Source organism: Psammomys obesus, unplaced genomic scaffold, assembly GCF_907164565.1.
Source record: "Psammomys obesus unplaced genomic scaffold, mPsaObe1.curated_primary_1811, whole genome shotgun sequence".
NCBI classification, from domain to species: domain Eukaryota; kingdom Metazoa; phylum Chordata; class Mammalia; order Rodentia; family Muridae; genus Psammomys; species Psammomys obesus.
Window position 1 is genome coordinate 6,848,238 of NW_026596162.1, and position 27,303 is coordinate 6,875,540.

Below are 27,303 nucleotides of genomic sequence, written 5' to 3' on the forward strand. Positions count from 1 at the left end.
AGCTCCAGGCCAGCTATGACTACACAGTGGATTCCTTTTTCTCTCTCTCTCTCCATATACATACATACAGACATATATATTAAATGTGTAGGCATTTGATACTAAAAAAAAACAGTTTCTGATATTTAATTTGATGATATCCACATATTCTAGAATTTTCTTCAATTCAAAGGTACTGGAGTAACACACACTTTTTCTTAAAAACAATCTTATCTATAGTATATATAAATAAATAATAATTTGACTTTCTATACTCAGATAAGCCAATATTTAAATCTGTGATAAAGACAGACACAAGGAAAAGAAATCCAGTGGCTATGAAGAAAAAGATCTAAAAATTTAATGGCTTGTATATACAAGATGGCAATGAGCAATACAAAGTGAACAGTTTGGTTTTGACAATGTGGAATGTCATCACTCAGGTTAGGACAAAGCAGCCATCATCCAGCAGATACACACTGTATAGGAAGATCGACAAGTACACCCTTCGTGACTTCTTCCAGTGGTACTGACGCTGCAGGACCCCCATCCTGACACACAGAACTGCCATCCAACAGCTCAACTGTTCATCTTCGAGAATTATGGTTGTAGTTTGTTTTGAAAAGCACCTTCTCTTTGATAACTTCCAACTGATTAAAAAAAAAAAAAGAGTCGCATTGAGAGTACATGTTCTTAAGCCCCTCCCTGCTTTTGTAATTTGGTTGTTTAAAACAAACAACATTAACTCAGTCAAGACATCCACCACGAATAAAAACACATTTGCAAATAGGCTGCAATGAAATATTTCCACGGATGCAGACCACAAGAAACATACTTCTGGACTTGGTCATGAAGGAACAGGGAAGCAGTTTATCTGCCCATGATCAGTCTGGTGGCTCCTGTGTCATTGCTGTATCCACACAGCAGGTGTGAAGGGACAGACCATGGGATCGACACCGTGAGTAGCTGTCGCATGGTGGTGCGGCTTATGCACAAGGTCCATGGCTACAGGGAAATGTGAAGCTCAGATCCCTGCCGCTGTTGTGAGGATGTCTGCATATGTAAGTTTTTAGAAGGGTGTAGGATACACCAAGCAGTGAGGGAGCAGGACAGGGCCTGGTGGCTCCACAGCTCAGTGACTGGGGAGCTGGCCATTTCCTTTAGATAATCAGGGCACAGAGGACTTTCTTGAACCACTGACAGTTGGAAACACCCCTTCTTTTTGTCCACAATCAAACTTTTGATGTATCTTCATGAATTCTTGTTGCAAATTATTTTTTAATTCAACTTTGAAAATATCCTTTGGAAAAGCTCATGGCTGAATCCCTCACAAGTTCAGCCCCGGGAAAGCTGTGTTCTCTCCTTGCTGCTGTTTCCTTTCAGAGCTGAAGCGTCACAGTCACTGCTGTAGACATGGCCTCTTAGCACATGTCCCTCGCCTCTCTATCACCTGAAACACTGGACCTTAGGTTAAGGCATACTTTTCAAAACTCTCTCCCTTTTCAAACAGAAGTGGGGTCTGTTTACCACTGTGTTAAGGACAGTCAAGTTTGGAAGAAGTTTCCAACAAGAATAAGCCATGCCATGACTTGCTATGTGGAAGGTGAAGACTTGGGGAATACATCATGAGTTCCAGATTTGGGGGTGCAGGGCCCAGATCACTACTAACACATGCAGAGCAATATTACAACAAAGCAGTATAATTTTTCACAAAACCCAGACAACACAGCATTAGAAGGCGCTTACTAAGGTGCTTCTTAATTCATGTTTTTAATGGAATGTATCAGACACACATCTGCAAACAAACACGGCTGCAGAGACATACACCAACATGGACACATTTCTTTACAGCTTAGGTTTTAGAGACTTAAATGTTTATATAAGAACCACACAGGGGAAAAAGAAGATTTCCCACTTCAGCTCCCTGAATTGATGAAAATCAACTAACTCACAAAACATTAAAATATTTCATTGTCATATAAAACATCTACAAAAATAGATAACATTTACAAAAACCAGATAGTATTTCCAGTTTTCCTTAGCAATTATGCACTCAGTCCCTTCCACCTCCTTTTCTTCTCAGAAGGTGGCCATCTCCAGCAGGGAACGCTTGAAGAGCTGAGCATTTCTGGACAGGTCTGTTACCTGATGCACCATCTCCTGTAAGGCAGTAGTGCTGGGGTAGTGGAGGGCGGCCATCTTGGTTGCCATCACTATCGTCTTGAGCTGTTCGCAGAGTTGGTTGCTGGAGTTCCTGACTTTATTTCGAATGTCCTGGGCAGCCACCTGCCTTGTCAGAGTGTCTCCAATGAATACCAGTTTGTGTGCACTGAGAATGACAAACTTGCTGTGTGCCACAAAGATCCGTGGGGGCTGAGCTGAGCTGACACAGCTGAAGAGGGCATCAATGGCGTTGAGGAGGGATATGAAATGGGTCTCACATTGGTCATAGTAGAAGCAAAGCAACTGCCTATCCTGAGCGCCAACACTGTTGTTCGTGGTTGGGAGGCTTTGAGAGGGCTTCCATTTGGAGATGTCATTCTCCACAGGCTTGGTGATTTCTTGTTCCAACAGTTGGAACTGACTTAGCTGGAAGGAAGATAAGAGCTTTCATTAAGGGCAAGACATGCACTGTAAAGGGAAAGAAATGTGGGGGTGGAGTCAAAATATAGCAGTTTCATCCTAATAGATATCAGGTACTTAGGAGCTATGAGACCTTGGCCAGGTTGCCTTGCTTCCTAAAATGTACAACATGAACACTGGGAAGATGATTCCCAAGGGATCCTCCAGTCTAGACCTTCTGCTATCACACCATTTGTCTTTTTTGCATTGACTGAAAGGCAACAGCCTCGTCTTCTATGCCATTATGATGGTGCAATAAAATACTGTTATTCACAAAGTGAATATTAGTATTTTTCAGAAAGTGCTTGAAATACTGTTTGGTGAATTGCAAGCTCTATGTAAAGGTTTTGAAATGTTGAGATGCAACAAGGGAAAAAATCAGATATAGTGACATATCTGTCAAATAGATCACCAAGAATTTGTTACTTCCTGGGCAAGGCCTCACCTCTCTCTTCAAGATGGAAATTTCATGAAGACTCTCTCTACAGTGAGAATTTTATAATTTTGGTTTCTTAAAAAAATATACAGCAACATTATAAGAATATGTTTCAGTTTTAATCCCAGGTGTGGAAATATGGGGCTGCTTCTCAGCAGCTGACCATGATTTGCCTCATGCTCTGGTAAGGGTGTGGTTTTGCCAGCTGCAGATAGTTTCTGTGAATGCGTTATGTTTGGATTCTGGGGACTGTTCAGAGTATATATAAATGTTAGAGCCCTAATAGGTATTGCTGGTTGGTGGTTGATGTTACTGGTTGCTGTTGGTGGCGGTGTTAAGTAGCAATGCCCAAAGAAGAAGAAATGAGATATTCTGACAGTGAAGGTCAAACTTGTCCCAAGGAGCTCAAGGCCCCTAATCAGTAGGAAGTAGTCTAATGATAATGACACCCCCTTTCCCCTCTATCCTTTTTTCTCTTCTATCTAGTGTTAGAGGCTTGAAAGGAAAGAAGGGGGTGGAGAAGGGTGGAAGGAAGAAGAACCCACAAAGTAGCAAATGTCAGCTACATCTCTGTCCTATTCTTTCTGTCAAGATGTACATGTTATTATCCTTTACTATAGGGAAGTCTTAGAAAAGGACACAACAAAGAAACCTGGGCATTAATTGTTTATTATAGTTTAACGTGTAGGTCAGAGGACAATTCATGCAGGTCATTTCTCTTCTATTGTGTAGTTTTTATGGACCAAACTCAGGTCACTGGCTTGGCAGCAAGTGCCCTTACACGGAATCATCTCAAAGGCCTGAGAACCAGCTTTCTTGATTCTCTCATTAGCATTCCTAACTGGACTGTTATTTCAAATTGAAATGATGACTTTTAGCTATTTTACTAAGAACCCTGAGTTTGGGACTCAGTTAATCTCCCACCCTGGTTCAGAGCTGAGTCAGTCCAGGGACAACCTCATCCTGCTTTCCTGCTGAGAAGTGCATAGTCAATTCTGTATTCTATAGAACTACTTACTTCTTAGGAATTACTTTAGCTTCTGCTAGTTCCCTCAAACTCTGCTGTCTTACTGGGCCAACTGCCAATATAAGCATAGTAGATATACAGTGGTGTTCCAATTCCAATATTATATGATAATAATGAATTTGATTTCAATTCATGTGTTTATAGAGAGTAGTACTTTCCCATTTTATAGAGAAGGAACTGAAGTTTTGGCCCATAACCTGTTGGCTAGAAAGGAAGGGTTTGAACTCAGGTTTCCTAGAGATCTCTTGTGGTGTGCTATTTCATGTCATCTTAAATATTTAGTTCATTTCTCTTTGTTTTCATGTCTTTGCTTTAGCAATATCTATCCTTATCTGATCTGCTCACTAAACCTCTGAGTGACTGTCCCCTCAGAGCCCTTGGTAAATAGACTTGGACAGGGCTCACAAACATTGGATCTTTCCCTTTGGCCCATAGACTGGACCATACAAAAGACAGGTAGAAGGATGGGGTTGAGGAGAGAGTTTTAATCAAACTCTCTTGGGAATTTGATAACCACAGAAGGGAATCTAAGGAATTATCTAAGGATTATCTAATGAATCACAGATGAAATGCCATATACAGAGAAAGCTTTGGAGCTGGGCATAATGGCACACACCTGCAGCCCCAGCACTCAAGAGACTGAGGCAGGAGAATACCAAGTTTGAAAACAGCCTGGGCTACATAGTGAGAACCTATTTCAAAGCATTACACAATGCTTTGAGTGGCCATTTATGAGTCTTATGAAGTTAGATGGGAACTGAGTGAGGAGGTGACTAGAAAAATGATTGGGTAGTAGAGGAGAATGAAGCAGCTATTGGGAAAACAAGGAGAGGAGATGGGCCTTATTGCTGTCAGTCTTGGCTGCATCTTCATTCCCTGGAATTCTCTCACCATGGCCTCAGAAGAAAACCAATTAGCTTGGGCCAGCCTGACAGGCTCTTGTGTCTTGAGGCCAAAGGGTTTAACTCAAACAGTCCTAAGGTGTGATACGGTAACAGGCGCAGCCTGGCATACTAAAAGCTGTGGTCGCAGGCCACACACCCTTACTTGGTTCTTACATACTGTTATATTCGTGGGTCTTCTTCCTGCCAGTGTGCTGGCAGGACCCCGATCTTTTCCGTTCCCTACTAAGCGGAGCCCCTTCCACCACCGAAGAGCCTTTGTTCTGTCTGAACTTACCTGATGATGTTCCAGCTGTGCCTTGCTCTGCTTGATGATATTCTCTTTCTCCAGGAGCTCCTTCTGCTGTCTCTCAAACTCCTCCTTGCCCTGTTGTTTTCAACACAAAGACCAGATTACCTCATTGCGGTGAGTCACTTATGTGAACAGCTTCACTGACAAGTGCACTCAGCAATTCATCCACTTCCCTCATGTCCCATTAGACACTGTGAACCACAGAGAAGGACTTCCGGAATCACTGTGGAGACAGGCTGAAAAGTAAAGCCTGTTTTCACGAGGGCTGACAGGGTTGCTGCTCTTTCTAGCTGGAGAGCTTCCCAAGACCTTCTTCACACCCTCTTATGAAGCATTATTTTTCATGTTTTTTTTTTAATGGAGTATATATGAGCTTTCAAACAAAGGGTGGAAAAAAATGGGTGCATATTACACTTCCAATTTCTTTGAATACCTCTCCTTAGTGTTTTCCAGTTTACAATATGAGGAGACCAGTGAGATGAAGGTTAAATACCTTCATCTAACCCAGGCCACTCCTCAGCATAAGCTGTGGCTCAGTTGATCCTTTCTCCTTTCCCTTCTCTTGCACCAGGGGCTTTCAGTACCTTAACAGTTTCCAGTACAAGCCGTGGCTCCCAGGCAAATGGAAACGATTGGGAGAATAAGACACTAAGCCAAATGCTAAATCACAGATTATGGTAGGTGCTGGAATTCTTCAAAGCAGGCCAGGGAGCTTTCAGGATCCCAGCTGAATTTGGGAGCTAGCACAATTTACACTTAGAGAAAGCAGCTTGCAGAGTTTAACATATGCAGGTCAGGCTGTTGGCCAATGGGCAACGACCACAGGGCCTCCGGATCTGATGGAGCTATTGTCTATGTCTCTCTCTCTCCTTCCCTCCCTCTCTCTTTCTCTCAGCCTAGAGAAGTGGTTCTTAACCTTCCTAATGCTGCAGACCTTTAGAACAGTTCCTCACGTTGTGGTGACCCTCAACCACAAAATTACTACTCCATAACTGCATTTTGTTCTACCATTATGAGTCATAATGTACAAATAGCTGTGTTTTCTGATGCTCTCAGGTGACCCCTGTGAAAGGGTCATTTGACCGCTCCAGGAGGTCATGCCCCCACAAGTTGATAATCACTGGCCTAGGGGTACCTTAGAAACTCTCTACGTACAGATAGTTTCAACAGGTTTTTTTCCTTAACAGTGATATCTTTTTAAATTTATTTCCGTCACAATGGGCTGTTCAATGGAACTATGCTATGAAACACAAACAGAGGAAAAACTGATAGCATGACTCACGGACCCCACCAGTCCACATTGATGAGTGTCCTCCAGTTTTCCTGGGGTGTATCAATGAGACTGAATACAACCCTTTGAGCTAATACTTTCTAAAATAAAATTAAGGCCCACGGAGGTCAAATAAAGTGGCTATACAATTTTTGTACAATCTCACCGTCAGTTTTCATAACATCATGCTCTGTCCTTTGGCTGTCCAGCCTAACAGCCCCATGGACATCAGTCCTAGGATCCTCGAAATGTGGATGTGGGGACCCTTATCGGTATCCTTACCTGTAGATGAACATAATCATAGTCATCCATCCAGCTCCTCTCAGAACCATCACTGCTACTACAGTCTGGCGGCTGGTCCTTGCCTAGAGCAGGAGGCAATGGCTTACTGTGGACCTGGGCCTTGTAGTCACCAGGACGCAGCGGCTGTATCGGGGAGCCCGTATGCGTATACTCGATTGAGTTCATGATGCTGTCAGGCCCATTCTTCAGATGGGAACTGCCAGGACCTGCTCTAAAGAGGGTCTCTGCAAAGGTGCTGATGGTAGTGGTCAGTTGCTTGGCATCATCTGGCACTGTCTTGGCTACCATCACAAATCGGTCCAGATCATCACACTTATTTTGGGGCTTATTGATAGCTAGGATATTCAGGGACCAGCTGCATTCATTCAAATCGTGGCTGGTCTGGCTTAGAATCTGGTGGGAATCCTCTACCCTTTGGAGTTCGCGCTTCATTTTGTTGTGGAGGACGAGTTCTGGGAGGCAGGAGGCATTGGCTAAAGCTCCCTTGGCAAAATGGAGGTATTCCCGCAAAAACAGCTCCACCTTGTCCACTGCTGTGCGGATCTCGTTGATGTGTCTTTCCATGTATCCGTAACACCGCCAGTCTGTGGTGGCCAGTGACATGAGACCACAGACACCCATCTCCAGGGTCTGCTGGAGCTGATAGAGCTTCTCAATGGCCGTGTCTGGGTCCAGCAGGAGCCTTTTGTCCTGAGATGGGGAGGCTGACAAGGAGGACTCCTTTGAGGAGGTGGAAGATGTGGACATGTTACTCCTGGTACTGCCAGTGCTGGAGAAAGACAGTCGGTTGATCCCGTCTACCACGTCCCGAGCTCCTTTGGCATCTGTTGGGTTGTGTAAAGGGATATCATAAACACCATCTCTTTCCTCCAGATTCGCCTTTTCACTGGTTTCTGTCGGTGCCTCCAGGAACTGCACTCCCCGGGGCACATCATACGCGTCACTCTGAGTGCCCTCAGACTGTCCTAGCTGGGAGGGTGGGTGGGGCAGGGAAAGGCTCTGGTGTCTTCGTGTCATCGGTTCTGCAGCTCCTGGAGCATCGCAGGTGAACTTGATGTGAAGGTCCTTCCCTGCCGTCTTGGTGCTGGTTGGAGGGATGTCATATACCCCTTCAGGTCTGGTGTCTGGCCTTCCATCCTGCTTCATAGGAGGAGGGAAATCATATTCCTTTTCCCTAAGCCCTGCCTCATCTCGGCAAGCCGACGGTGGAATGGAATAGACCTAAAGAGTAAGGAAATAAAAAGGGGTCAATTTAATTGTTTAGTTAGAGCTTGGATGGAGGCAGAAAATGAATAATCCGTGAAGTGTGGTCCAGAGTTCACAGACTTGTTCCTCCTATCGTTTACTAACCTCAGATGCTTCCCAGGCTACAGCATGCTCGTTAGAGGCTGTGCGCCCTCATCCTTCCACATGACCGTCCTTTACCATTCTCAGTGCTAGCTTGGGTCTAGCATTCTCCTAGCTAAGTTGTTCACCACTGGGCTGCGGTCTCATGTGCATTCACTGACTATCCTACCCATGTTTATCCATGCAGAGAGACACAAGATATGATGCACCGGGTTGAGGGACCTGAGTTCTGTTCTTTGTCATCAGAGCACATGTGTGAAACTGCCTGAGTCTCCCCCGTATTCACAGGCACAGTTCCCTATAGCAAAGTTAAGTGTACCTGAAGTGGAGCTGTGACCGGAAGATAACAGAAAATCGAATGAGCTACCTCTTATGTATGGACCAAGAAAGCTGTAGGGTCTAAAAATACGTGATGTGTTAGATATTGCCAAACTGAACTCATTACCTCCCCTTTCACTTGACTGTCATTACTGATGTCTCTGTATTTTAGGGGCCCCTTTAAATTTGTAATTTTAATTGCTTTCTTGTCTCTTGCTTCCTACACCCTTTTCTCTCTCTCTCCTTTCTCTCCCTCCCTCATGAAGACAGTATGTCATTTTTTTATCCCAAAGAACAAATATACATAAAACCCCTACCACACACACACAGATACTCATCCAAACACTGTGCTTTTCCAGTTCACTTACCCCTTGGGTAGGGGGAATGTCATACACCCCTTGAGGTTTGATCTCTCCCACTGGAACTGAAAACACAGGGCCTTTCACTGATGAAGGAGGGATGTCATAAACCTGAAGAAAAATACTTGAGTTACCCAGAATGGAAATGTCATTCCCTGCTCACTTCTCTTGCTTTTGTTTCCTCATGAATTTATTTATTAAGTCACATACAGACTTGGACTTTAGCAGCATTCTATGCCATCAGGGGTTTATGGAATTTTTCTTTATAAATTTTGCATTCTTTGATTTAGGTTAAATATGAAAATGATCTTACGTGAACTATTAACTCAAATCTAGATCATTAAAATTGCACATTTTCATAAATAAAATGACAAACTGATAAAGCAAACAAGAGATTTCTCAGATAAAAGACTAAACTTTCTGATAAAGCAAACCTAGAAAACCCAATTTAAGTAACACTGACTAAAATGGTCCCAGGACAGGCAGCTTAGGGCTCCATATTGTGAGGTTGTGGCTGGTGTCCCTCTTTTCCTGCGTGGTCCTGAAGAGATGCTGCCCCCAAAGCCAGATCCCCTGGTGATGTGCCCATTACCTACCCCTTGAGTGGTGTGGGAAGGAGGAACATCGTAGACATCCTTTTGGTGTCGGGATGGGTACTCGTACACGTAGCCGTGGCCTGTCCTCACTGGGGTGATCACCTGTGGGTGAGAATACACAGAGACATCAAATGACAGCCCCAAGTCCTCAGCATACCTATTATCCTGTAGTCAGGCACACAGACCTGATAAATACCCCAGAGAAAGGAAAGAAGGGAGAGAAAAGGAAGGGAAGAAAAAAAAAGGATAAGAGGGAGAGAGAGAGATGAAGACACATGAAGATACAAGGTTAGAGTATAAAGGAAGTGTCTGAAAAAAGTTCATCAATAGAGTCTCAAGTCCCTATCTCCAAGGAGATTTGTTTAAATTAAGAAAGTCAGACTGGAGAGAAGGCTCAGCAGTTAAAGACACTTGCTGCTCTTACAGAGGTGCTAGGATTGGTTCCTTGCATCCACATGGTGGTTCACAACCATCTATATCTCTGATCCCAAGGTCACTGATTCCCTTTTCTGGCCTTCAATGTTACAAGGCACATGTGTGGTGTGTACACATGTGTGTGTACACATGCAAGCAAAACATTCATACACATACATATAAAATAAAAATAACTTGTGAAAGTGTTAGCCAATCCTTTTGGAGTGGCCGAAGCATAACACTACAGTTTTTACAAGGCTCCAAAGCTTTGGTGAATACAAATAGTTTGGCCACTTAAAATTCCTCTCATACCTTCCGAAGTATGCCTCTTCATTTGAAATTATTATTGTGATTATAGCTGAAATTCCATGGGTTACCCTAGTCCTTTCACAATCCACTGCAACAGTCCAGTTCTGCAAACTGCCTGGGGGCGTTCTCTCTAATGTATGAAACAAGAGAAACACAACCCCATTCCCCCCGTGTCTACAGGAGATGTTCCAACATCCTTGGATGCACAAGCCCACCACGGGGTGAGGGGTTTCGCATGTAACCTCCATACATCATCTGGCACACTTAAAACGCTCTCCAAATTACTGTATGGTCTACAGTGCTTTACAGACACCAAGTCAACGGATGGCATCCAGTATGGTTTAGGGAGGCCCAAGTCGACACACATTCACTGCAGGTACAGTTATTTGCTAGAGAATTTTGACTTACAGCTGGTCGTCTTTTCTGATGTGGAACCAGTGCCAAAGAGGGTGAACGGCGTGTGCCTGTGAGGAAGCCCTCAGGGCTCTCAACCTTGAAGTATCCTGTTAATCTCTTATCATTTTCCCATTTCTACCAGTGACGCAAAGACCCCCAATGGCACCCATGTCCAGTGGGTGTCAGACATCAAATACAGTCACCGTGGACTGTGGCAGTCTGAATTTAGCAGACTGAATCTTTGAGTGGGGCAGCCTGCTTATGCCCTCCGTCCCCCTCCTCCCTCCCACTCCCTTCATCCCTTCTTCCTCTTTTCTCTGTGTCCGTCTATGTGGATGCACTCTCCGCATATGCGCATGTGGAGGGCAGCAGTCGACCAACGTCATGTATCTTTCTCTATTTCTCTTCACTTTATTGAGACCTGGTCCCCTCACTGACCTACAGCGCAACACTTAGTTAGACTAGCTGGCCTGTTAAGCTTTAGGATTTTCCCGTCCCCTGCCTGTGGCAGCACTGGGGTTACAGGCACGTGCTTTTCCATGTGTGTTGGGGAACTCAGGTCCTCACATTCACACAGCAAGCACTTTACCCAGTGTTCACAGCTGTGTACTGATTGATGCTTGCCAGCAGGGTAGAGACACTGTTTCAACCAAATTCACTTCATCTTCTTAGGGCCTGAAAATTGCCTCAGTCTTATTTTTGCCTGACGCCTCACCCCCCCCCCCCCAAGTCCCACACCATTAATAGTGTCCATGTCAAAAACTGTCCACCGTGTCTATGCGAAGCGACACCGAAAATTAGGAGGATCTCTCTGTTCCCGGGAGGCCCTCATCTTTCACCCTTTAACGTGAAAACTCCGGCGTCAGGCTGCCTACAAAACTATGTGAAAAATGTTCCACGTCCGTCTCAAGCTGAACCGAGTGGAACACAGCCAAGTGAGCCAGTGTTTGTACCCCAGGGGCTCCAAACTTCCCTGTTCAATTTTGTTTAGAATGCCTGATGCTTACAACTGATTACTTCTTACACTGAAGGTAAAAGGGATTAGTATGCAGGGAACATTCCCATCCAGTTTCTCCATTGTTTTGGGTTTAGAAAAGGAACTCGGCGCTTTAAGTTTGTTGGCATGGAGTGACGGAACCATTTTATGAAGCAGCCATTGTATTGTGCACAGCAAATATTCCTTCATAAAGCAGGAGGCTGTGTGCTGAAGTGCTTTAATGCCATTGCATGTTTTTTTTTTTTCCCACTTACCATTGTGCAGGAAAGATATGAAGATCTTGTAGACATTCTGTTTATAGCTCTCCACTTAGCTTTGTCAGAGAAGCTGCCCACAAGCCAGCTTTTTTGGAGTGTGGAAGCTTCTATGGGTACCGTGCAAAGCTGCCAACTTAGGGATGCTCTTGAACTAATGCCCATTAAGCTGAAGTCCTGCATCCCTCTTCATCTTGGAGGGCGGGGGAAGGGGAGGCAGTGCTGGTGTCTGAGTGAGGTGTTGGGGAAAGCAGGCAGGCCATGACCCTGTAACAGGGATGGGGACCAAGCCACCCCTTGCCTTTATGGCCCTTCCCTGGCACGATACATACAGGCTTCTTGGTATTTACCATTCCACTTCCTGACAAATGTCACAGAACCCCAACTTGCTCTCTCTTTCTCATTTAGAGGATGCCTGTGGTCATCTGGTGTTTAAAACTTTGCATTCCAAACCAGTCATTTTTCCTTGTTTATGCAGTTAAAGAAACAGATGGTGAAAACCACGGGAGGAAAAAGCCAATAAAATACAACCTGCCCATCCCAGCATTCCCGACGGTACCAACTCACATGGATCCACCAATGACATTTAAGTAGGACCAGAGCTTCGCGTCTGGTGAGACGTGTCCAGAGCATCTAGTGATCCACGTGGTAATTTAGGAAAGATGGCTGACGCCTTCTTCAGAGCTAGCTTCACCTTTGCCCTGGCTAAGACCTGTTCCATGCCAACTGTGTGTTCCCTCCTCAAGGAAAAGTGCTTGGCCGGCCTGACCTTCAGGCTCTCTGTTCCTGCTTGACAGGAGCACACAAAAAGCACTCTATCTCCCCACCGCACCTCCCAGAACCACTGGCCATCTGGCCAAGAAGCTGACCAAGACCATGAGTTTGAAAGAATTCTCCTGAGTCTTAATGAAATCACTACACAAGGGCATTTTCAAACTAATTGTGTCTCAGTGAAACCAAGTCAGGTTTCTCGTGTCCCTTTTCTCTCTGCCTGTGTTTTTTTCTTTTCTGCATTCCTTTTACTCTACGTATTTATTTGTAGTTGCAAAGGCTTAGCCCTAGGAATTACCAAGATGACCTGTTAATTCATTACTGCTTCCCAGGGAGCTAAGCTGTGAGGTGGTCTGGGGCCCTAATGGTCCAGCACTCCAGCAGCTGCTTCCCTGACTGTGATGACCCTGTAAAGGATCTGCAAGGTCACATTCGATCTGTCTCTGTCCCGAGGAGGAATCCTGTTTGTGTCAACTAGCCAGAAAGCCCCAGAAGAAGAGCTGTGAGGCAGAGAACAGACTGCAATCATTTGGCTTTTTCCCTCCTTTCCTTTAAACATTTGAAAAAATCAACTCTGATTACTTGTTGTGTATGTGTGTGGTGTGTGTGTATGTCTGTGTGTGTGTATGTGCATATGTGCATGGGTGTGTGTGGTAGGTGTGCACATGTGTATGATGTGTGTGCATGTATGTGTGTGTGGTGTGTGTGAATATATATGTTTGTGTGTGTGTGTGTGCTTAGGAGTGTATGAATGTGTGTGTAGACAAAAGACTGATGTCAGGTGACTTCTCAACCCCTTTCAACTTTCTTTCCTTTCCTTCCTTCCTTCCTTCCTTCCTTCCTTCCTTCCTTCCTTCCTTCCTTCTTTCCTTCCTTCCTTTCTTTTATTAATTTAAGAAAAGAGGTCCACAATCTGTTTGCATTACTTGTCAAGGTATTGCTATTACTGGGTGTGGCACTATACACCTGTGACCCTAGCAGTCACGAGTCTGAGGCAGGAGGATTGTGCGTTTGAAGCCAACCTAAAGTACATAGCAAGACTGTCTTAAAGACAAAGACAAAAACAAAAGCAAAAAGACACACCCTTCCCCCAAACAAAGCCTCCCCCCACCTTTAAGTATGTCATAGTTTTGTTTAAGGGGTTTGGAGAACATGTTAAACTTTTAGCTATGAATGTCAAATCTCCGCTGTTAGATAATGTTTCACATTAAAATTCTCTATGGAAAAAAAAAGATTTAGAAACATTTCCTGTTGTTTATGTACGTGTACCATGGGCATTCAGTCTCCCCAGAGGCCAGAAGAAGGTGTCATATCCCCAGGAACTGGAGTGGTGGACAGTTGTGAGCCACCATGTAAGGGTGGGAACTGAACCTGGCTCCTCTGCCAGGGCAGCCTGTGATCTGAGTCATCTTTCCAGCCCTCGTCTTACTCTTTGAGAGACGGCCGCTCACGGAACCTGGAGCTCATCAGCTCAGGTATGCTGGCCAAAGAGCCTGAAATCTGCCCGTTTCCGTCTTCCCGGTGTTGGGCTTATAGACATGCCTGTTCAAGTTTGATTTTACATGGGTGCTAGGGTTCCTAATTCAAGTTTTCATGCTTGCATGGCAGGCGCTTTGCTGCCTCAACCATCTCAGTAGTCATTCACTGCGCCTATTAATGGGGCTCAGTGTGGTAGCCTCATACATGCATGGAACAGGCGCTGACTGCAAGCACTTGCAAGCCAGGAGTCTATTGAATTAACCTCTAGAGCTGGGCCCTGGCAGGTAGAATGAAAAGACCGGAAGACCTAGGGTATGCTAGCCCTCTAATTAATGTGTTTACATCCAAACAAGGAAACAACCTCAGCTGTTCTGCCCTGCACTTCAGTAGCCTTTGATTCTCCCTGCATTTGAGCCTTAGATTCTGACTACAGGGACTGCTTTTGACACTGCCTGCCCTTTGTAGCTGCAGGCTCTGAACCCACAGATTTAGCCAAACTTGTGTATGTGTATGTGTGTGTGTGATTCATAATTTGGAGAGCCATGCACATTGAAGTTAAAGGAAAGTCCCTTTGAACAACAGAGAGCTAGAGGTCTGTGGATAGGAGGAGAGGACCTTGGGGCCCTTTGTTGAGGTCGCCTGGGTTTGTTCCAGAGCAGAGCAAGGACCCTGCATTCAGTTGCTTGAAGGCCTAGCAAACACATGCAGAGGAGAAACAGGCCAGGCCCTGTACTTGGGAGACAGTGTACATGCTATAGAAAGGTAGGCAGCCATGCTGTGTTCCAGTCAACTACTGTGCTGTGCCATAGATCGTCCATGCTTTCAGAAGCCAGAAGTATAGAATTCTTGTTTTCAAACTTGGCTCAAAAATTTAAAGCAGTGTGTTGGCTGAATAAACCACATTTCTGGCCCCTAGGCTGCCCAGCTTGCTTTCACCTGTATTATTATTTTTTTCCTTGTCTGTGTACTCTTTCTCCTTCCTTCTTTGGGACCTTGAAAGCCCCAAGTTCTGACCAGTATCCTTTCTACCAAGAATGAAAGATTGGTTTCCTTAAGTGCCCCAAACACCCACACATCTGCACCTGCTTTGTCTATTCAAAATTTCCCTTCCCTTTTCTTCAGACTTTATTATGCTTTCAGAAGCCTTTCCTAGACAGACAGATGACCACTGTCCTTGTTATGCCCAGAGTACTTTATCTATACCTCTGACAGTGTGTGTGACTTATGATTTGACCCTGTCAGTACACCGCTTTTCTTCGTATGTTGGCATCATTTCTTATCCATTCATATATAAGCAGCAGGGCCTACCACTGTGCCCTAGAAAAAGCAGATTTTAAGAAAGATGGTGCTACAAGGACGGGAAATGACATCTACCTACATAGAACAAGCTGAATTTCCAGGTAGGCCAGCTCTGGATTGAGTGCCACCCCAAGGCTAAAAGACAGGAGGTGTATCAGCCACGGTGATGGTGAGCAAGTGGGACAGCCAAGAAAAAGTAAGTGTTCGGTATGGATTAGGGATCAGCAACCACTGACTAATGTATCGGCAGTTGTGCTGGGAGAAAAGAAGGCAGGGTACTCTGCTATATTCTTTGGCCTCAAAGGGAAAAGGTGATGCATAGGAGTAAGCAAACAGTGCCCTTTCCTAAAAACTGTGTGTCAAAGGCTAAAAGCACAGTGGCTCCAAAGAGGGAAACAGTGGATGGCCCAAGCTGGGGGTGAGAGAGCTAGCTCTGCCTGTGGTTCTGCCACTTAGAAATCACGAGAGCGCGAGCAAGGTTGCGGCTGGGCTGAGCAAGGTGCGGGACGTGGAAAAGCCTGAGTTTAGATTTCCCTGGGCCTGTGAGGCTGGCAGATAGAGATGAAATCCTCTCTGAAGGTAGAGAGCATGTCACAGACCCCACATTATTTTTTTAAAATGATCTAAATGACAGTGTTCAAGACACCCAGGGAACCAGTACTGCAGGAGATGAGACAACAGCAGCAGGTGGAGGAGAGCCAGTTCTTGCTTGCTTGCTGGTAGAGATTTTAAGGCTGTTTGTCTTCGAAGTGTTTCATGATTAAATATAAAGATAAAACAAAAATCCCTAACTTCTATGTTCAAGTTAGATGAAAAGAAGGTCATCTTTACACATGTGTAAAGCATTGAAAGCTGAGGCCCAAAAGGCACCAAGCTCTTCAAAGCAAAGCCAGAAATGACGGGGACTTTGCTTTTTAACAGCCACCAGCAGATTTACCCAGGTTATTATTTTATCAGTATTGCCAGTATCATGGCTGTCATCAACATAGGTCAAGATACTCCAGTGGAAAGCCCCCGGGGAAGGCATGCTTTTGTAGGGTTTAGAGATGAAGGCCTTTTCTGAACAGAAGGGTGAAGAGGTCCCATACTCAGGACACACGACTGAAATTCTCATTAGTGGGAGACCACAAGCTAAAGCTTGTCAAGAGCATCTCAAAAGAAGTAGGGCATCGAGCCTTCTCTCAGCCATGCAATAGTAAGTGGAGTATTGCCCCAGAGCTAACTTCTAACATGATGTCACTGGGGCCAAGGCCTCAGCAAGTCTGTTTGGGCTCTATCTTCCTTTGGGTATCTGCCTCACCTCCCTAATGCAGAGCTGGGGATAGGAAAACTTCAGACTCTTAACTGCCTGCTGCTAGCTGACCGGGGCACAAAGTGAAGCCAGAAGTAGCCATCTGCCATTCAGGAAGGTGAGTTCCTCTTCTCCCCCACCCGAATCCTCAGTTCTCCAGTTTCTCTCTACCTTCCCTTCAAAGCAGCATCTCACCCCTTCCCTACTTCTTCGTGCTGCAGCAGCCGTGAGGAACAAAACAGTGGAAGCTAAAATGTTGAGCCCGTCGAAGCTGAGAGTAGAGTGAGTAGATGATGATTAACAGGAACTGGGAAATGGGTGGGCGTCGGGTGCAGAGAGAATGGCGGATGTATACAGGCATCCAGATGGACAGAAAAAACATTCTACAGCTCTCTGCTGCAGAAACGTAGCTGTAGTTGGCAAGCATTCATTGTGCATTTCAAAAGAGCTACTAGAGAGGGTTTCAAATGCCTCCAACATCAGAAAACAGTAAATGTTTGAGCTGATGAATCTACCCTTAGCTGATCAAGTATAGAAATATTCTGTAAATATGTACAATCAGCATGTACTAATTTAAAATAAGGCAAATGTGATACATAAACATACACAATGATATAAACATAAACATATATATACAATGACATACAAGGGGCAGAAAAATATTTGAGTATGAAAGAGTTGAGTAGAGTGGAGGAGAGACATGGAGATGGGCCTGGAAGAGCATAGCAAACCTCAAAAATGTTGCTCACATCTAGTTGGTCTCAACTCTATCATTTATCTATATACTTATTGCCCTACCTACCAAGTCTCATATATAACAAAAAGCTGGAGTTGGGGATATATCTCAGTGATGGGGCACTTGTACAGCTTGTGCAAAGCCCTGTGCTCTGTTCTTAGCACTGTCAAAAAAAAAAAAAAAAAAAAAAAAAAAAAAAAAAAAAAAAAAAAAAAACAAAAAACAAAAAAAAAACCAAAACAACTTTACAAAATCCCAAAATATAATTTTAAGAAGAATTTAACAAACAGTAAAGAATTCCACCCGGAAGCATTTCCTTCTAAGGGTATCACAGAGCACAGGAAATCACAATTCTTACAGCCATAATTTTTGATTTTGTGACTACTTTTGTATCCCATCATCCTCTGCCCAAATCACTGCAGAGCAGCGTTAGAAATGGTGTAATCCTTCGCCCCTGCTGCTTAGCTGTGGGCCAGTGAGGTTTCTCAGAAAGTAATGGTGCTGGCTGCTAACCCTGACAACTTGACTTCAATCCCTGGGACCCGCAAGCTAGAAGGAGAGGATCGTCGCCTGCTAGTTGTACTCTGATGTCCACACACTTACCACAAATGTACATGTGTGCACACACACTTGCACACACAGACATTCACACTTATTAGATATTGCCTAAACTATTGAGCAGGATGGACTACAGCAGGAAGTGAATAACCAGCCCCTGGTGTTCTGCCCTAATGCCCTCACCAGAAAGCACAACAGGCACTAATGAGAGATTAGAAAGTGCAGCTAGAACACACACACACACACACACACACACACACACACACACACACACACAGCCTTGCCATTAACAAGCCCTCAGATGGTCTAGTGAACAAGCGTATCACCCAACTAGCACCTATTGCTTTGTCTTGGCACAAGTGAGAAATATAATTAGGCTGCTCCCCGCCTCACTAGTCCCCCCTTGATTTATTTATACTACCCCTCTTTGAGTTTCACCCATTAACAAGACTATTTTTTTTTATTTTTAAAACTGCTTATTAGATAGGAACTATTTTACCCAAATGAAATTTAAAAAAAAAAAAAGAAAGAAAAGAAAAAGCACTGATACAGACAGACACCACTGCCTTTGTTGGATTTTATAATAACCCTTTGTGTTAAATGAGCAATTTACTCGCTTCCTTTTTCAAGAAAACCCCAGTAAAAGAAACATCAGCACCACCATTGCTTGCCCGCTTGGAAGGGGCTCAGTTTTCAGCAACTGAGAACTACAGCGGGCTGCCTGTTTGAAACCCAAGATGATGCCTTGCACTTCTGTGAGGAGAGGAAAAGCCACACGTTGTCTACTTTGGATTTATTAATTCTCCATAAATTCTCTCTGCCCAGCTCGGGAGCAGCAGTGAGTTCATTTGTTTACTCGCATAGCAACAATGTAATGAAAACGCAGTCTGGCCTTAAAAAACATTCCCTCCCAAGCTGTATCCAGGCTTAACTCAACCTGATGTTTCTCTGGAGTTCATGGAGACCTCCTTCTCTCCACATTGTGGATGTGACTTACTTTCCTTCCAGGACATTTGACACTTGGTTTTATGCTGGAACTAAACGTTTTGCAAGCTGTCTACATCACAGCTAGCCTCTCCCTCCACTCAAGGAAAAGGCAAAGAGGAGGCTCAGAACTGCGGTAGCAATCTTGGGCAACTTCCATTCCACACAGCTTTGTGTGGCAAACTTCTCGCTGGAAACAGTACCCTGATTGTTAAGCCCCTAACATGTCTCCCCTGCTGCTTTCAGGAAGCTCTTTGTATAGTGAGCACTAAAGCAATATTTAGTTATGGACGGACCAAGCACCAAAGAGCAGCGAGAAGCACTAAACATCAAACCGTGGTGGGAAATGACGTCTGGCTTCCCCAAGTGACCGAGGTCTTTCATGGGACAGAGCTGAATGCAGCCCGTGACAATCAGGTATTGAAAGCCAACTTTTATATCCCTTTCAGTCGACTGAAATGCTCCTTTGAATGAGAACGTAAAGGAACAGGCATTTGGGCTCTTTTGATACCTAAATAAATTCAACAGGACCATACGGGTTACATCTAGATTCAGAAAGATGCCCTAGATCGCCCTGTTGAACCGTGGGTGGGAGGTGGCAGAGAGGAAGTCTGGGACCCAAATGCCTTTGGGTATTGTTTCTCTGTGAACTAGTGACCCCTCACAGCCTCGTGTAAGGACGAATATAACGGCCAACGGACAAATGGCACCGGTCACAGATGCAGTGCTAGTTGTGAAGGTCGCTGCCATGCTGAGAGGCGGCGGCAGGCCCATCCCTCTGCCCAGACCATGAGGCTTACACAGGGAAAGATGGCAGAAAAGAGCAGGTGCAAGGAGGAAGCACTCTCCCATCTGGATGATAAGGCACAGAGGGGGATTCTCCAAATGAGGAGCTCCCTGGAAGTGTTCCTGGGTACAATATCTGTGCCTCCATCTGCCCTTGCCAGCTTCTACAAGAAGAGGAGGTTCTTCTACTGCCCACACTGGCTGTGAATGGGAAGGTGAGATGGGCCCAAAAGAAGGGTAGGATCAAACTGCTTGACCCCAACGTTTAGGGGTCAAGTTGAATTTTTTTTAAAACGAGTTTTGAGGATAGGTCATCAATTGAAATCTTTCAAGTGATTCTGGGAAAGAATCTGATAAGGATATCTGGATCATAAAATTTTGGCAAAGACCATTAGAGAGAATCCAGTTTCAGTGGCCATTTCACAGTTGAGGGAACTAGAGTTCGGGCAGTTCAGTCAGCCAGTCAGCAAAGGAGTGAGTGGGAATGTTAATGCCTGCAATCCTTTCCTCAGAGTCCTATTGACTGTATTAGTGACACACACTTTCCAGAAATTTAGAAGGAAATGTTCCTCAAGAAAGTGACTTTCATATACATACAAAAAAGACAGCTTAAAAATTAGGTATCTTAGCCAGGTGTGGCGGCACACGCCTTAAATCCCAGCACTCCGGGAGGCAGAGGCAGGTGGATTGCTCTGAGTTTGAGGCAGGCCAGTCTGGTTTATAAAGCCAGTCCAAGACAGCCAAGGCTACAGAGAGAAACCCTGTCATCGAAAACAAAAACAAAACAAAACAAAAAACAAACAAACAAAAAGAAAATTAGGGATCTTATGCTTTAGGGTTTCCCCTCCTACAGCTAGTCTAATCAGGGAGACTGAACCCTGTTTGTTTACATGAAGTTTTGGAGCAGTGATGTCACTTGAGAAAATGTCCACACAGCCATATCTTCAGTGGTACTTGCAGCTCTGACATCTCCCAGATGAGTGCTTTGGAAGTACAGCTGGGTGGCTGGACCACCTGTGGCTAGGCTCTCTCAGCTCTTTGGCTACTATGTGGATGTGAGGTGGGAGCCTCCAGCAGCAACATTAGTTCTTCCTGGCTCACACAATACTTCTTAACGCCCAGGGTTCTGGTGAGCTGGGACTGCTAATGAAGCAAATGTGTCCTCTTAATTTAGGCCTGGCAATGCCACCCATGAGCTAGGATGTAGAAACCATTAGCGTTGGAGTCATACAGAGACGAGCTCAAATAGCAGGCCTGCCTCTTGGGAGAGACAGTGAGTTAAGTCACAGGTAGATTAACTTCTCAGACATCAGCCCTTTCCTTTCTCGGGGGAAGGAAAGCTATAGTGTGTGTTTCGAAAGCTGCCAAGAAGGTCAGGTGACACAGAAGATAGAAAGCCCTCAAAATGGAGCAGAGGCTGGGAGGCACTTTAAGGTCATTTCTGTACTTCAGATTCAAAGCCACGTTGCAGAAGAAGACGGAGTAACTTAACACCGCCATGTCTTAGGCTCAGACATTCTGTGAGGCTCTTTAGAAGAGTGGACACCTTAGGTCTCCCCAGAAGTTGAGAGCGACTTCTGAGGAGGTCATGGTCTGATGCGTGAACCGCCAGTTCCTCTCACACAGGAGGGCACACCTCTAGTAGCAGCCATGTGCAAACTGCAATCTGTGAGCTGCATGTATCCCTGGGTAGCTTTGAGTGTCACCCAAGACATTCGTAGATGGCACTGACATTTTGCAATGTCAAAAAGTTGGGCTTGCGTGCTGGCTGTTACTGACACGATGGTTAAGATCTGACTATTTAGAATGGAACACTTTTGACCTCTGACATTCTCTAGCCCCACATTTTATGCAAAGCACTCTTCCTTTCTTTTGCGTCTTAAAGATGTATTCAAACAAGATCATTCAAGTTTTATCCTCAAATACAATAAGCAGTTTTCTCTGCCTCCCTCTCTGCCTCGCTCCCTTCCTCCCTCTCTCCCTCCCTCAGAGAGCATTATCCATCCAGTGAGGCAGGCAGCTTCCTCACTCTGATAAGCAGTCACTTACCATGAAATCAGTGGGAAGGGAAGGCTGACCTCCGTTGTCTTGGTGTGGGTGTATAAGAAGTTATCAACACACCCTCACAAATACATATTATCTGCGAGCTTTATGACAGAGTGCTGCCAACTCTGAAGACTTTGGCATTGACCAAACAAAAAGAACCTTTGTTCAGCTAAGGAGGTGTTAGGGTTTGCTCATTCCCTTGGCGTGGGTGACTGTCTGGGAACACTGCCTTTCAGTTCAGGGTGAGCTCAACAAGCCCCTCCTTTCTTCTGCTTGAGGACCTCTGCTTAAGGCTGTGCAAGATGTAAAATGCACCTTGATTTTTCAGGGGAGGTAATGTAGGTGACATTTCAGTTCCTTGGGCAGTTTTCACAAGCTAGACATTTATAAATATTTATTAGGTTTATCTTCATATATTCTGGGACATAATTTACTTTATTGGGCTTATTAAGAAAAAACTGGGGGTGTCCTCTGCCCTGCAATTAATGTTTTAGTTGTGTGTATGAGAGAAAGAGGAGAGACAGAGACAGACAGACAGACAGACAGAGACAGAGACAACTAGACACAGAGAGAGATAGACAGAGAGAGAGAGGGAAAAAATAGGGAGCAGAGAGGCAGAGACAGACAGATAAGAATGAACAAAAGAAAGGGAGGTGAGAAGTCAAAATTTGTCATCTTGGAAACTTTAATTTCCTCTAAATCTATTTTTACTTGTGAGTAGACAAATAATATTGCTTAATACATACATATATATACACACTATATATATCAGTTAGTTGGCTGGTATCTGAGGTTGCTATGGGCAACTGGATTTCAAAATGCCTCACATGCCAGCAAGGGAAGTCTTTTGTTCTTAAGCCAATAGTCATGGGTGTCTGTGTGTATGTTGTGATGATTCAGTGTCTAAGGAGGCATGGACACCATAACTAATGCATTTCAGGATCTTATATTACCTTTCAGGAACCAGCGTGAAAGACCTGCCTAAAGACTTTGAGTCACTTCCTGTCAGCAGCTGTCTGTGCCCTATTTTAGAATTGCCCATCTTAGAGGCGATGCTATGGGGCTTGGTAAATCTCAACAATACTTGAGTTCTCTAAGTAGCCGTGACCAAACAGTGCTTGCCCCAGCCTAGACCGAGTTGGCCAGCTCATCTCATTTCCAATGGACCCAAGAGCTCCATGATATCAGTGAGGTGTGCACATATTACGCAATCAGAAAACAGAAAGAGAATACCGGGTTTCCAAGAGAAAGTTTCAGGCTGGAGATGAGTTTTAAGGTATGAATAGTTTGAAAACACAGTATAGGAGGGAAGGCATATAGGTGCCAGACATCATGGAACCCACAAAGGCTGGTCTCAGATTCAGTATACAAAGTATGAGTTTTCTCTCTAGGAGACTATGAAAGAGTTGACCAGTTTTGCTGTCTATGCTAGGCAAACAAGTCAGGCCTCAGAAAAGTCCAACACAACATTTTTCTATTTTAATTTATTTTATTTATTTACTCTCTCTCTTTCTCTTTTTTGAGACAAGGTCTCATGGACTCCAGGTTGATCTTCAATTTAAAATGTAGCCAAGGACTGCCTTGAATGCCTGATTTGGTTGCCCCTGTCTCCTGCATGCTGGAATTACAAGCACATGCAACCACACCTGGCGTAAATGGACCCTAGGGCCTCATGCATGCTGGGCAAGAGCTCATTTAAGAAGCTACATCCCCCATCCCTAAAGCCCATGTTTGTGTCAATCAGCATTTGCTTTGACATCACATTTATTATCTAAGGACAGTTACAATCACAGAAAATGAGTGGCGCATCCTCCAAGGCCCCTCTCATGGGGGAACTCTGTTGCTGTCTGTCACACTATGTGGTCACGAGCTGTTGGGAAAGGTGTGAACAGTAGGAGACTAAGCGAGTGAGAAGCTTGGAATCACCTGTCAGTGGTTAGCTTTGAGGTTCACTGAACTCTAACAGTTTGTTCCTTGCTCCTACTTTATTCATCCACTCATGTTGACCTGTGTGCGGACACCTAGCTGCATGATTTATCCACAGTAGAAGGCAGGTAGTGTGCCTCCTGGCTCCCTGGAGTCAGAAGGGAGCTCCAGATTAGTCTTCAGAAGGAGGCAGAGCACATACCATTTTGCTGTTTGGGTAAGAGCAGTAAGTCTAAAGAACCATCAATGAGGGCGGTCAAGATGGCTCTGTGGGTAAAGACGCTTGCTCTCAAGGCAAAAGAGCTTAGTTCAAACCCAAGGACCCACATGGTGGAAAGAGTGAACTGACTCCTTCCAGCTGCTCACTCACTTCCACATACACAGTGCACACACATACACACAGGAAATACACAAATGTTAAAAAAAAAACCTAAGTTAGGTAAATAGTTTTTTTAAGAAAAGAATAATCAACACTGTTCGGCGTGTGGCTTGAGTCCTCTTTGGCAGTTTGTTGATCACTGAAGCAGAGGAGTAAGTCTGTTTTCAGACCTTTGAAGGCCATTGTCTTTAGGGCATTTGGGCTCTCCAACTCGAGTTCAACTCCCATATTTTAAGTAGAATTTTCCCTTTATAAAGACTGCAAACTTTTTTTTAAATTGGCTTTTCAAAATGATTTGACTATGAGTAACTCTTTTAATTTAGAATTGTCTGTGAGTTCTTGGCAACCTCAGTACGTATTTAACAAGTCTTTGCAGAGTGAGAAAGCTCTGACTTACAAACTGTTTTCCAAATGTAATGGAATTGTTAGGAGTCTCACATATAATTAATGAGCCTTGCATGATGTTCTTTCTTAAGCATTTGTCTGTGAGTTGATTAATTTCTACTTTGCACTTATGCTTAATATTCTGCAGCTCAAAGTTTTCTTTTTTCTTTTTTCTATTTTTTATTCAGCTTTCAAACTTTTGCACAGGCCCTGGGCACTCTGCCCATAATGCCTGATGAATAAAACATCCCTGCACACAAAACCCAGCGTGAAGGCCAGGGAAACGAAGCAAAGGTGTCAGTGGGTGAGGTTCCCAGATAACTTTGATTCTTCCCCATCCTTTCCAGAATTGTTATGAAACCAGGGAGAGGCCTGCACACTCAAAGGCTTAGTACATTTGATGGGACAAAAGTATGGACATACTCAGCATATGCTGAGACACACACAGGTCCATACACTTAACATGAACTTGGAAAACCAGGTGTGGGCTCAGACACCTGTTATCCCAGCCCTGGGGAGGATCAGAAGAAGTTCCAGGTCATCCTCAGCTACTTAGGGAGTTTGAGGCCAGCCAGTGGTCACTTGAGACTTTGTCTGAAGAAACAAAACCCAAACAAAAGGCTGAGAAAGAAGAAAGGAAAGAAAGGGAAGGGAGGGGACTCATCTCGAAGTTTCCGCAATGGGAAGCACCACGCGTGCCCGAGCTTTCTACGTACTATTCCGTGGGTGCAGGAGGGCAAGGGTGGAGGCTGGAATTTCCAAAAGCAAGGCAAGGTAGAAGGCAGAATTCACAGTGTGATTTATTTACTTATTTAGTGATTCATTAGGACGTAGCGGTGGCTGAAACTTCTGAAGGCCACGCCGAAACAATATAGGAGGGTTCCGAACTACGGAAAGTCCCCATCACAGTCAGACTGGAACCCATCCAGGCCCGCCATTGTTGCTCTTTTCTGTTTCTGTAAGTGCGGCCCTGGGCCAACTCTGGCTAGACTATGCAAAGAGTTTGAAAAAAATGTAGGTGCCTGAGTCTCCTCTCCTTGACCCCCTGAAGGAAAGGCTGTGAGGTGGGCCTGGGAATCCGCATCTGACTTAATGTCCTTCGCTCTTGGTGTGACACTATCTTGCTCATTAAAGTCTTCAAGCTCAGAACAAGTTTCCACTGTTTCCTCATTTTTCTTAAACAGCTTTTAAAGAGGGTAGCTAGAACTCCTGGGGACAGCTAGATCTTAGTTTACCGACACTTACAGACAGGAAGTTAGAAGTTGAAATGAGTGAGTTATTTAGCAAGGCCAGGAACACTTCTAAAATGAGAAACAATACCTAACAACAAAACTCACATTTGCTCTTCCAAGTCTGACAAGTCGTTAGGATTCCTGTGCACTGGGAGCTACTACAGCAAGATGGCAGTTACCATTGCCTGGAAGCTGCAGTTACCTGAGAGGCGATCATTGCCCTCTCCACCAAAAACGACGATTTAACAAGGAAGAAAGGAAGGGTAAGGAAGGTAGACATGGAGGGGGGGGGATGGGGAGGAAGAGAGAAGGAGAGTGGGAAAGGAAGGGAAGAGGAAGGCAAGTCAATAAGACAGAGAGGAGAGTGTGGGAATGGGAGAGCAGGATGAAAGGAAGGACAGATGGGGAGGAGGAAAGGAGAGGAAGGGATGGAAGGAGACGGCAAGGAGGAGGAAGAAAAGCATCAAATGAGGGATGGAAAGAAAAGGAAAGAAGAGGCAAAATTACTCCTTTGTGTGTGCTGGACAAAGGTTCAGGGGAACAGAAGCAGGGAACCTGTAATCTCAAAAACACTCTTACAGGGTATGTTGCAGAGGACCCTGGTACATGGCAGGGAAGGGCTGGGGTCACCTTCCCTGTCGTTTCCATCCTTAGGCCATACCAGTCAGACCCTACCCTGAGCAAGCTCAGGTGCCCGAGTGCCTTGCTTAGACTACACTGCATCAGGGCTGGCAGGGGTTCTTAGAGGCCGGCTCAGTGCTGCCCCTTGCTAAACACCTGAGGCTCTTGGGTGTGGAAGTCACAAAAACAAAACAATACGTGGAGTGACCTGAGCCACCGGAGGGCATCAGTCCCTGACATCAATCGAGAGCAGGAGAGAGCCAAGGAGAAGGGCACCATTAGCTACAACACAAGCAATGGGAAGCAGTCTAAAGCGTCAGGCTTCCCAAACATGGAACTGAAAAGGTTGAGACTGAGAAGGAAAACATCTCATCTTCCTGCCAAAATAAACTATGATGAAAGTTTGGTCCCTCTACCTTTCAGCCAAGCATTTCCTGTTCTGGCCTCCTCTGTCTGCCTCGAACCAGCTCAGAAGAGGGAGGGCTATTTTTAAGGTGCAAGCAACCAAGACTAAGAATGAGAGAGTTACTTATTTATAGTTACACCTTTCAACTGTTCTTTTCCCCTCTGGGGACGGAGGCCAGGCTTGGCTCTCCCTTTGGAACTGAAATCACTGGGGCGAGAAGGGCTTTGGAAGGTCACGTGGCACTGTCCGTGGCCTCTAGCCAGGATCCCTGTCCTGGGGAATGAATGTAAGTAGGGAAGCTGTTCACTACTTTGTAGAGAATTCCTCCTCTTAGAGGAAATTCACGTCATGTGCCCTGGACATGTGTTTTGTTAAAACACACATTTTGTATGATAGGTGATTAGGAAATGAATTCACTGTTGAGGAATCCAAAAGTAAATCTTTCTTCCCCTGGTGAAAGAAAGGAAGAAAGAAAGAAAGAAAGAAAGAAAGAAAGAAAGAAAGAAAGAAAGAAAGAAAGAAAGAAAGAAAGAAAGAAAGAGGGAGGGAGGGAGGGAGGGAGGGAGGGAGGGAGGGAGGGAGGA

The 27,303-nt window shown here is 44.8% G+C and overlaps 1 protein-coding gene across 1 annotated transcript in view; it reads right to left on the reverse strand.

The window, feature by feature from the left end:
* Window positions 1-316: 316 nt before the first annotated feature.
* Nedd9 (neural precursor cell expressed, developmentally down-regulated 9) overlaps window positions 317-27,303 on the reverse strand; it is a 48,722-nt gene continuing 21,735 nt past the window's right edge. Inside the window, exons 3-7 of the mRNA XM_055595259.1 lie at window positions 9,452-9,553; window positions 8,865-8,966; window positions 6,811-8,052; window positions 5,244-5,333; window positions 317-2,568 (exon numbers count right to left, since the gene is read on the reverse strand). Coding sequence (XP_055451234.1) covers window positions 2,059-2,568; window positions 5,244-5,333; window positions 6,811-8,052; window positions 8,865-8,966; window positions 9,452-9,553 — 2,046 coding nt within the window. The 3' untranslated portion in view covers window positions 317-2,058. The remainder of the gene's footprint in view (window positions 2,569-5,243; window positions 5,334-6,810; window positions 8,053-8,864; window positions 8,967-9,451; window positions 9,554-27,303) is intronic.